We start from the raw sequence: 12,561 nt of genomic DNA, 5'->3' as shown, positions 1-12,561 counted from the left end.
TGAGTGGCGTGACTCTGGCTTGTTTTAGGGAGGTGGGGACCACCCCCGAGTTGAGTGAGGAGTTGATGGTTGCAGTTAGGAATGGGAGGATGTCTGGTGCTATGGTCTGGAGGAGTGGGGAGGGTAGCTGGTCCAGCTGGCATGTAGTCGGACAGTTCAACGTTACCAGTGTCAGAGTCTCGGCTTCTGTAATGGGAGAGAAAGATGACAGAGTGAAGGATGAGGTTCTCGATTCAGCATTTGGAATGGGTGGGGGTTGGGAGAAGGAGCTGCGGATGTTCTCCACTTTTTCCTCAAAGAAGATTGCGAAGGTCTTGTATCTCAATGGGACTTCCCGGTTAAAAAAAATTGCGATTTTCTTTTTTTTTGCAATTTGCTAATTGCATCATTTCAAATTTCGATTTAAAATCTATTAATCGTTCAGCCCTAGTGTGTGTGTGTCTCTCGCTCTGTGTCACAGTACTGTACATGTCTGTCTGTGTTCTTCTTGTTATGTATGTTTGCTGTGTTTTTTTGGAGCTCCTATTTATCTGCTGTAACATGAATTGCCCAGTTTGGGACATACTAATAAACGTGACCTTGACCTTGTCTGTGTGTGTGTTGTGTTTGATGTCCAGGCTCTGGTGGAGTGGCCCTGGGGATGTACAACACAGACACGTCCATCACAGACTTCGCCCACAGCTCCTTCAAGATGGGTCTGACCAAAGGCTGGCCCATGTACCTCAGCACCAAGAACACCATCCTGAAGAAGTACGACGGGCGCTTCAAAGACATCTTCCAGGAGATCTACGAGAAGTAAGGCCTTCAGATACACACACATGATGATACACATACAAACGTGTGCGTGCACATACACACCCACACACACCCACACTCATTGGTCTTGTGATGTAGGGTTACTGTTGTGACGACCCTCCCCCACATTGTGTTGGCTTCCTCTGCTCTAGCTGGCAGAGCAGGGCTGGGGAAGGCTCGTCAAGTTAATTGGGGCACACCTGGGCCGGTGTGTCCCATGCAAGATAATAGAGGGAGGCTGCTTCTGCTCTCTTGCGAACTCCTCACATATTTGGTCCTTTGGTTTGATTGGTTTGCTTCTTTGGTTGCTGTCTTTGGTTACTTTGGTTTTGGTTGCTTTCTTTGCTTTTACACCTACAACATTCATGCTGCACATTAGGGATGCCCCGATCACGTTTTTTGCCACCGATACCGATCACCGATCGTCGTGAGCCATATCGGCCGATACCGATCCGATACCGATTGTTTTTAATTAACATTTTTTTTAAATTATTTTATAAAATGTTTTTTTTTTTTTTTTTTTTTTTATAAAATATATATATTATATAATTAGACTTGTACTTGTATTATCTGCGAGACATCGCCACCACGCAACAAGCTCCACTGTCTGTGTGTACTCTAGTAGCCTCCAGCTACGGCCAGGATTCTCCGGAGCTGCAGCTGGACCCTATACTCGAGTAGCCTGCAGCTACGGCCAGGATTCTCCGGAGCTGCAGCTAGACCTATTGATCATATTCAACAACATGCCCTCAGCTCGAATACGCATCGAATGAGTGTTATAAAACATTGATATCAGGAGCTATCTGTGGCTACTGCTGGCCGGCTATATAACGTTGATACAGCGCCTCGGTGAACTATTTAGTTCAGTGGGACATTTCGTTTTGAACAGTGAGCTGGCGTCAGCTAACATGAGCTAGCTGAGGTATCATACACGTCTCTACTAGACTTGCTGGAGCGTTTGTTGATGTCAGGAGCTATCGGTAGCTGGCCGGCTAGATACCGTTCGGTTAGACAATGCCTCATCATGTATTGGACTGGAAGTGAATGGTTGACTGGGTCATTTTGTAACGGTAGCTAACGGTAGCTAAGGGAGACGCCGTCCTCCCGTCCCACTAGACTAGACCCGTGTTTACATGCGCGCGGGAGGGGCTGGAGGGAGGAGCAGACGCCGCACAGCTCCCGGTGTCTGAGACAGAACTCAGCGAGACGAGCGAGTGAGATCGGTTTTGACGATCAGTGAAAATAAAGCATTATCACCGATCGCATATTTATACTGATTATCGGCCGATAACGATCGGTGGCCGATCGATCGGGGCATCCCTACTGCACATACACTCATCCACACACTGCTGACACACTGATATTCATATATATTGGCTGCTCCTTTAGTTTAATTATAATAAATGTCTCCTGTCTCCCCATTCTTGTTGTGAGCTTGAGCCAGTTCGTAACACGTTAGCATGTGATTTGAAGATTGACTGTACCTGCTGCATGACCATTGTCTAACCTGTGTGTGTCCTCCAGGGAGTACCGCGCCCAGTATGAGGCCAAGGGCATCTGGTATGAACACCGGCTGATCGACGACATGGTGGCTCAGGCCATGAAGTCTGACGGAGGCTTCATCTGGGCCTGCAAGAACTACGACGGGGACGTCCAGTCCGACTCAGTGGCCCAAGGTCAGACCTCCACACATCATGGGACTATCTCAGACTCCGCCCCTTTCCCCCCCCCCGCCATCCTCCAATCAACAACTGTTGCTTTCCTCAGAAAGATGGCTTTTCCTCCGAAAGCAACAGTTATTTGAGATGGGTCAATTCGTAAACCTTCGGCTTTTATTCAATTAAATGATGATAATGGATAGTAGGTAGATAGGTAGATACATAGGGGCCCCCAGGGCTGTGTTCTGAGTCCCCTCCTCTACTCCCTGTACACACACTGTAAGATTGTCTCTGAGTGTAATTCCGCCACCTCCTGCCTCGATCCTATACCAACAGCATTTCTCAAGCGGGTGTTCGATAGTGTCTCAAATCATGTCCTTGAAATCATAAATATGTCTCTTCAAACAGGCACTTTTCCAGATGCATTTAAAACGGCTGTAGTAAAACCACTACTAAAGAAAACAAACTTAGATGTAAACGAACTAAAAAGCTATAGGCCAATATCGAACCTTCCATTTATCAGCAAGATATTAGAAAAGATAGTCTCAGTACAAATAAACTCCTTTCTCAAAGATAATAACATCATGGAGGAATTACAATCAGGTTTCAGAACAAATCACAGCACTGAAACTGCCCTTACTAAAATAGTTAGCGACCTCAGGCTAAACTCCGATGCTGGCAAAGTCTCAATTCTTGTCCTATTGGACCTTAGTGCAGCGTTCGATACGATTGACCATAATATCTTGATCAGTCGTCTTGAAAGACTGGTTGGCTTTTCCGATCATGTACTAAATTGGCTCATAACATACATTAAGGGGAGAAGGTTCTATGTTAAGCTTGAAGACAATGTATCCGAGGAACATGACAGCAGCTTTGGAGTTGCACAAGGAAGCTGCCTTGGTCCATTACTCTTCTCACTATATATGCTGCCCCTCGGGGACATCATTCGAGACCACAATGTATGCTTCCATAGTTATGCTGATGATACACAACTATATATCTCCGCAGAACCAAATAACACTACAGCCATACAGTCCATTACAAATTGTCTGTTAGCAATAAACAAGTGGATGAACAATAACTTCCTAAAATTAAACGAAAGCAAGACCGAAATCCTATTGATCGGCCCAAAAGCGAAAAGGGAAGTGCTGTGTGAAAACCTGGGGAGTCTGTCATCCTATGTAAAGACTGAGGTTACAAGCCTAGGTGTCATCTTGGACTCAGACCTGACCTTTAAGTCTCATATAAATAAGGCCATGAAAACGTCATTCTTCCACCTAAGAAACATAGCGAAAGTAAGACCTTTCGTAAATAAAAAGGATGCAGAGACACTTATTCATGCTTTTGTATCAAGTCGGCTTGACTATTGTAATGCACTGTTCACTGGTCTTCCCAAAGCAACCATTGGGAAGCTTCAGCTTATCCAAAACTCTGCAGCTCGATTACTAACTCATACAAGGAGAAGAGAACATATCACTCCAGTCCTAGCCACTCTGCACTGGCTTCCAATAACTCATAGAATTGATTTTAAGGTCCTTTTCCTAACATATAAAGCTCTTAATGAGCAAGGCCCAAAATACATAGCAAATTCCCTAGTTAGTTATCTGCCCTCAAGAACGCTACGGTCATCCACTACAGGTTTACTAGACACGCCCAGAAACCAAAAGAGGATAGGAAGTATGGCATTTGCCAACTATGCCCCAAAACTATGGAACACACTACCAACACACATCAGAAACGCCAGCTCCATACACATTTTTAAAGGAAAATTAAAAACGTACCTATACAGTCTAGCTTACAAATAGTTATGGCTTGGAAAAACCTGATTGATCCATGAGGCTAGGATAAGCCTTGTGGACCCAACTTTTTAGATGAAGGAACGGGTACATACGCACACAATACACGACCACTGATGGATCCGTAAGGCTTGGATAAGTCTTATGGACCCAACTCTTTAGATGAGGGAACGGGTACATACGCACACAATACTTGGCCACTGATGGATCCATGGGGCTTGGATAAGTCCTATGGACCCAACTCTGACCACTGACCACATGAGGGAACGGGTACATACGCACACAATACACGGCCACTGATGGATCCATGGGGCTTGGATAAGTCCTGTGGACCCAACTCTGACCACTAATAAAAACGTAACTACACTAGCGTTATAAGAGCTAACATTGCTACCTACCGTACAAGTGCATTGGTTTAGTGCATTTCCTACTTCCGGTTGCTACTGAGCGGACATGTTTGTGCGGACCTGTTCTCCCAAACTGGTAAGCAAATGACTGTTTTCATGTTTTCATTTTTACGTTATTTTCATTTTTACGTTATTATTATTATTATTATTATTATTATTATTATTATTATTATTATTATTATTATTATTATTATTATTATTATTATTATTATTATTATTATTTATTTTTTTAAACATTGATCTTAACTGATCACTGTGACGTTATTGCTTTTATCGTTATATATGCCTATGTTTGTGTACAGCACTTTGAGCTACATGACATGTATGAAAGGTGCTTTATAAATACTTACTTACTTACTTACTTACTTACTTACTTACTTACTTACTTACTTACTTACTTACTTACTTACACGACTGTGTGGCTCAGCGGAGTAGCAACACATTCATCAAATTTGCTGACGACACAGTGGTGGTGGGCCTGATCTCTGCCAACGACGAGAGGGCCTACCTGGAAGAGGTCAAGGTCCTGGCGGGATGGTGCCAGGAAAACAGCCTCTCCCTGAACGTCAGCAAAACAAAGGAGATGATTGTGGACTTCAGGAGGTCGGGGGTCAAGGACTACAGCCCCCTCCGCATCGACGGGGCACCGGTTGAGAGAGTCAACAGCTTTAAGTACCTCGGAGCCTACATATCCGAGGACCTGACATGGACCACACACATTGACAGTGTTGTGAAGAAGGCACGACAACGCCTCTACTTCCTCAGGCGCCTAAGGAAGTTCCAAGTCAGTCAGAAGATCCTTAAGAACTTCTACTCATGTACAATAGAGAGCATCCTGACTGGCAACATCACCTCCTGGTTTGGGAATAGCACTGCACAAGACCGAAGCAGACTACAAAGAGTGACACGTTCAGCCGAACGCACAATTGGAGGCTGGCTCCCCACCCTCCAGAACATTTACAACAAGTGGTGCAGGGGCAAGGCTAAGAGAATCATTAAAGACTCCAGTCACCCGAACAACTGCCTCTTTGAACTGCTGCGGTCAGGCAAGCGATACCGGAGTCTCAAGGCGAGCACAGAAAGACTCAGAAGAAGCTTCTATCCCCAGGCCATCAGGCTGCTCAACGAACAATTAACACTACACAACAACAACCATCAAACGCACATAGCACACACATCCACACGCACTCACTTTAAACAAACACACTGTAGCACCCACTCCCCACACTTTATAGCACACACTCACTTTAAACAAACACACTGTAGCACCCACTCCCCACACTTTATATTTATTGATGAAGGATTGCACTACAACTCGTACACCTTACTGTAAATTGTACCTAAATTGTACCTCATCCCATTTCTGCTTTGCACTATATAGTATTGTACATTAGTACACTGCATAGTATTGTATATTATATGGTAACTCAGTTACGTCTATTCTGCATCGAACATTGTACATATGTCTATACTGAACACTGACCTCATTTTCTACTTCTAATTTACATGCTATACTATGTTATTTGATACTATCTTGTCTAGCACAGTCTCTGGAGCGTAACAGTAAGAAGCATTTTGTATGAAAGTATTCTGTACTTCTGTATGACAACTATTAAAGAAACTTGAAACTAGGTGATTTATTTCAAGATTCAATAGTTTATTACCATTTCAGTGAAACATTGATTGTAATTTGTCTTGGTGAGTGCACAGGTAAACAACAATCATACACATAACAGTACAGTATAATACTCAGAATACAGCATAGACGTGGAAAGAATACACAAAGTAAGCAAATAAACTCCTTAGATGGTGAGGAGTTAAGGGCCCTCGCTGCCTCCGGGTACGAGCTTGACGTGTCACTGTCTCGGCTCCTCCCCCTCCAGGCTACGGCTCCCTCGGCATGATGACCAGCGTGCTGCTCTGTCCGGACGGGGTCACGGTGGAGTCTGAGGCGGCCCACGGCACGGTGACGCGCCACTACAGGCAGCACCAGCAGGGCAAGGAGACCTCCACCAACCCCATCGGTAAGACACCTCATGGCCACTGTAGCACCCATCCACGAGAAAGTATATAAATAATACAAACACCAGCCTCCTACTTTGATCTGTTCTGTATTCCATGCATTATTACCGTGTATGCTTTTATCAGAAGAAGATTATTTTATTGTCAATGTACACCAGGCAATTTTTTGTTGTTGTCTTGTCTTTTTTGCATATCCCTCCTAGTTACACATACACACAGTCCTCCTCATATCCCTTCTACTTACACATACACACAGTCCTCATATCCCTCCTAGTTACACACAGTCCTCCTCATATCCCTCCTAGTTACACACAGTCCTCATATCCCTCCTAGTTGTATCCCTCCTAGTTACACACAGTCCTCATATCCCTCCTAGTTACACACAGTCCTCATATCCCTCCTAGTTACACACAGTCCTCATATCCCTCCTAGTTACACACAGTCCTCATATCCCTCCTAGTTACACACAGTCCTCATATCCCTCCTAGTTACACACAGTCCACATATCCCTCCTAGTTACACACGCACAGTCCTCATATTCCTCCTAGTTACACATACACACAGTCCTCATATCCCTCCTAGTTACACACAGTCCTCATATCCCTCCTAGTTACACACAGTCCGCATATCCCTCCTAGTTACACACACACAGTCCTCATATCCCTCCTAGTTACACATACACACAGTCCTCATATCCCTCCTAGTTACACACAGTCCGCATATCCCTCCTAGTTACACACACACAGTCCTCATATCCCTCCTAGTTACACACACACAGTCCTCATATCCCTCCTAGTTTCACACAGTCCTCATATCCCTCCTAGTTACACACAGTCCGCCTTTCCCTCCTAGTTACACAAACACAGTCCTCATATCCCTCCTAGTTACACATACGCACAGTCCTCATATCCCTCCTAGTTACACACACACAGTCCTCATATCCCTCCTAGTTACACATACACACAGTCCCCATATCCCTCCTAGTTACACACAGTCCGCATATCCCTCCTAGTTACACATACACACAGTCCCCATATCCCTCCTAGTTACACACAGTCCTCATATCCCTCCTAGTTACACATACACACAGTCCTCATATTCCTCCTAGTTACACACAGTCCTCATATCCCTCATAGTTACACACAGTCCTCATATCCCTCCTAGTTACACACAGTCCTCATATCCCTCCTAGTTACACACAGTCCTCATATCCCTCCTAGTTACACACACACAGTCCTCATATCCCTCCTAGTTACACACAGTCCTCATATCCCTCCTAGTTACACACAGTCCGCCTTTCCCTCCTAGTTACACAAACACAGTCCTCATATCCCTCCTAGGTACACATACGCACAGTCCTCATATCCCTCCTAGTTACACACAGTCCGCATATCCCTCCTAGTTACACACACACAGTCCTCATATCCCTCCTAGTTACACATACACACAGTCCCCATATCCCTCCTAGTTACACACAGTCCGCATATCCCTCCTAGTTACACATACACACAGTCCCCATATCCCTCCTAGTTACACACAGTTCTCAAGTCATATCCCTCCTAGTTACACACAGTCCTCATATCCCTCCTAGTTACACATACACACAGTCCCCATATCCCTCCTAGTTACACACAGTCCGCATATCCCTCCTAGTTACACATACACACAGTCCCCATATCCCTCCTAGTTACACACAGTCCTCAAGTCATATCCCTCCTAGTTACACACAGTCCTCAATATTCCTCCTAGTTACACACAGTCCTCATATCCCTCATAGTTACACACAGTCCTCATATCCCTCCTAGTTACACACAGTCCTCATATCCCTCCTAGTTACACACAGTCCTCATATCCCTTCTAGTTACACACAGTCCTCATATCCCTCCTAGTTACACACAGTCCTCATATCCCTCCTAGTTACACACAGTCCTCATATCCCTCATAGTTACACACAGTCCTCATATCCCTCCTAGTTACACACAGTCCTCATATCCCTCCTAGTTACAGTCCTCATATCCCTCCTAGTTACAGTCCTCATATCCCTCCTAGTTACACACAGTCCTCATATCCCTCCTAGTTACACATACACACAGTCCCCATATCCCTCCTAGTTACACATACACACAGTCCTCATATCCCTCCTAGTTACACACAGTCCTCATATCCCTCCTAGTTACACATACACACAGTCCCCATATCCCTCCTAGTTACACATATACACAGTCCTCATATCCCTCATAGTTATACATACACACAGTCCTCATATCTCTCCTAGTTACACATACACACAGTCCTCATATCCCTCCTAGTTACACACACACAGTCCTCATATCCCTCCTAGTTACACATACTGTACATACAGTCCTCATATCCCTCCTAGTTACACATACACACAGTCCTCATATCCCTCCTAGTTACACACAGTCCTCACATCCCTCGTAGTTACACACAGTCCTCATATCCCTCCTACTTACACATACACACAGTCCTCATCCCTCCTAGTTACACATACACACAGTCCCCAGTTTTTGGGGTTCAGTGCCTTGCTTAAGGGCACTTAGGCAAGATGGTGAGCACCGTAGATGTAATACCAGCCACCCTTCAGTCACCAGCTCACAACTGGAATACACGCTCCTGTCGGGGGCCGGGGATCAAACCAGCACCCTTTCGGTTACTGGCCGGCCTCTTTACCTTTTCGGCCATCCTGCCTCCCCGATGTCCATCCTAAAATGTGTGTGTGTGTCTCTGTGTGTGTGTGTCATAGCCTCCATCTTTGCGTGGTCACGGGGGCTGCTTCACAGGGCAAAGCTGGACAACAACACAGAGCTGCGCGTGTTCTCCGAGGCGCTGGAGTCTGTCTGCATCGAGACCATCGAGGCCGGATTCATGACCAAGGACCTGGCTATCTGCGTCAAAGGCCTCGCCAAGTTAGTCCTCCCACACTGGCCACTCACAGACACAGACACACTCACACACACACACCCGCAGACACTCACACACACACACTCACACTCACACTCACACACACACACACACTCACACTCGCACACACACACACACACACACACACACATAACATAACATACCCCAGAGGCCTGTTGGATGTTCTTGTCAATATCACAACAACACTTTGAAAGAAGCAAGATGACCACCGCTGCAGACAGTAGTAGTTTCTATGACTCGCTTCGTGCTTTGATTTGATCCAACTTGGTTTCTTGAGCTGGACTTGGTGGGTCGTGCGTCTCAAGCGGTGGGGGGGCGATTATGTACTATGCTGATGGAAAGTATATCTTACGTGTCATCGATGGAAACCGTGACCAAAGATATTTGTCAGCTTTTCAAGTTTGAAACGAGATGAAAACCAAAAGAACCAGACTAAAATCATTTCGAGTTCTTGGCAGCTGAAAAGTGAAAGTAGTCCTGGTCTTAATTGGACTATGGGACATTCTGTTTGCAAGTTATTGTTGGTTTGAACATCACATTTGGAAAGAATGTGCCTGCAATACAAGCCCAATGCCTAATGATAGTTTCCTATCGGTACTACCCATAATATCAAATACAACAGACAATGAGCTAATATTCAGATTTCATTCGAACTTGCCTCATTTTAGTCTATTCATATAGATGTGTTTCTTGCTGGGTGAGTGTTAAAGTCAGCAGAACCTCTATTATCCCAGCCAAGATCTTCCATTTTTAGTGACTACATTCACGTTTACATTTAGTAATTTTTAGCGGACTCTTTTATCCAAAGTATAAAAAATTGATAATAGCGTAGTACATCCCAACTGAGATTGAAATGTTGTCACCAGTTACAAATTAATTGTATTGAGAGTATTTATAAAAATAAAATAAAAAGATGTGAGCCTATTTTTTTCTTGTCAAAGGGCCAAGACTAAAACAACATGTTTAATTACTGCCAGAATGAAATTAATGTTCATTATTATTATTCATTATCACAATTCGTATGACCATGATCAATTGAAATCCTACATGGGTTATCTGCAGGAATATAAATCAATGTCTCTGTTGGTGTATTGCTTAAACTCTTCTCCTCTCCCCCCTCCCCTCCCCTCCTCTCCCCTACTCTCCTCTCTTCTCCTCCCCTCTCCCCTGCTCTCCCCCCCCTCCCTCCCCTCCTCTCTTCTCCTCTCCCCTGCTTTCTGTGTCTAGTGTGGTGCGTGCAGACTACCTGAACACCTTTGAGTTCCTGGACAAGCTGGCGGAGAACCTGAAGATGAAGCTAACCAGCCATCCCAAGCTGTGATCTCGCCTCCCAGCATCTAACGCAGTCAAACACAGACACACACAGTCAGACACACACACATAATTACACACAAAAACAGTAGAGCTATGGATACGCTTTGTCTGTCCAGGACTCCAGGAGATTATTAGATGGAAGCTGAATCATTCCTTACTGGAGCCAGATGAAGCAGGATGAAGCCTTGTCCAGAGGAGAGGGAAACCGAGGCTTCTGATGTAATGGTGAAGGCCGACGCCCCTCCACTTGTACCCTTTTACCGCCTGTACAAAGAAAGCCATAACCTGCGACTGTCCAAACTGTAAGATCTACACCGGTATCGCGCCCACCGAGGTGCTCAGTGGACCCGTGACCTGTCCTAATCGCACCCGGCACCCCGGCCCCCCCTGACAGAGTTTCTCATCGGTGAGCAGAACGAGACCGAGGACTGTCCCGCCTTGACTTTGTTCGTCGCCTCCTTCATTTTATGTCAAGTCACCAACCGTTCCCGTTCCCCCTCTCCCCCCCTGAACCTCCATTACAGTGCTGAAAGTGCCCCACTACTGTTTTGACGTTTTAAAGAGCCCGGGCATCTGGGCGATGCCATTCTAGTTTTTAGTGCCATTTGACTGGCAGACATTATCTCACTACAGCGCCGTGCCCGCTGCACGGGAAGGGGCCTCGCCACGGCTGTTTTTATCGGTTACAGATGTAGAACATTCCAGACATGATTAACGACGACGGCACAAAGTCTTGACTGATGTGGTACTACTAACCCACTTGTTGGCAAGACAACAAGAAGCCTTTGAATAGAAACGTCACCGATAGAGCTACACGGACGCTCGGAAGGTGTTTAGAAGAGGACCATTGTTTTTTCTCTGTCTCGCAGTTCTACGCGCAAAACATAGCGCTGCACGTCCTATAAGGCTAGCGTTACTCACTCGCCGCTTGTGTCATTAATGTACGTCAATGTCTCATATCCTGCCAGTTTTGTCCTCGTCCAGCGGTCAAGTGGACAAGGCTATGTTGGTTTGTCCTCAACTATTTGTGTTCTTTGTCCTAGTGTTGATAATTAACTCAATAAACGAGTTTTTGAAGAAAACTAAACTTTGTCTACAATGCCCCAGTGACTTTGAAATGTTATAGTATTAACCCTTTGCATTGTTGTCATCATAGAGTGATTCTGTACAGAATGTTTGTTTGTTTTATGCATAGCACCAGCTATTCTAAGCCAAAATAATTATATTTGGTACAGCCCTATTACTTACCAAAATGTATTTTTAAATAATACGCTTTTTGGGAAAATGTCCAGACTACTCGTGTCCTCATATCGGGCCATGACCTTTATTCGTCTCCTGTGAAAGGTCTGGTGAAAGGCTGACTGGAAATCAAGACCTGCTTCCTTCTTATGCTGCTATTAATAGGCCCATCTAAATGGCTGGTGTCATTTCGAATTTTACCCACCAGGTGGTGCCATAATTGCATATAACTCATATCGTCTTGACACAAAGTCCAATGCAGGGTTGCATCCCCTGCTCAGGCTACTTACTGCCCTGTCAAACAGGTGAAAGTGAGACTTTTATATTTTATGATATGAGAAACCATGCCTGGTCAACGAAAATAAAAAAGTATATATTATTGTCCGA

The 12,561-nt window shown here is 45.0% G+C and overlaps 1 protein-coding gene across 1 annotated transcript in view; it reads left to right on the top strand.

Moving 5' to 3' along the window:
• The window catches only part of idh1 (isocitrate dehydrogenase (NADP(+)) 1), a 50,943-nt gene extending 38,904 nt beyond the window's left edge, over nt 1-12,039 (top strand). The window contains exons 5-9 of the mRNA XM_084309873.1: nt 618-795; nt 2,320-2,471; nt 6,540-6,680; nt 9,443-9,605; nt 10,849-12,039. Of these exons, the coding sequence (XP_084165999.1) occupies nt 618-795; nt 2,320-2,471; nt 6,540-6,680; nt 9,443-9,605; nt 10,849-10,942 (728 nt within the window). The 3' untranslated portion in view covers nt 10,943-12,039. The remainder of the gene's footprint in view (nt 1-617; nt 796-2,319; nt 2,472-6,539; nt 6,681-9,442; nt 9,606-10,848) is intronic.
• Nucleotides 12,040-12,561: the final 522 nt, after the last annotated feature.

Source organism: Notolepis coatsorum (genome assembly GCF_963971535.1).
Source record: "Notolepis coatsorum genome assembly, chromosome: 3".
Classification (NCBI taxonomy): Eukaryota; Metazoa; Chordata; class Actinopteri; order Aulopiformes; family Paralepididae; genus Notolepis; species Notolepis coatsorum.
Note: the sequence above shows the minus strand (reverse complement) of the source record. Positions and strands in the feature narration are given on the sequence as shown.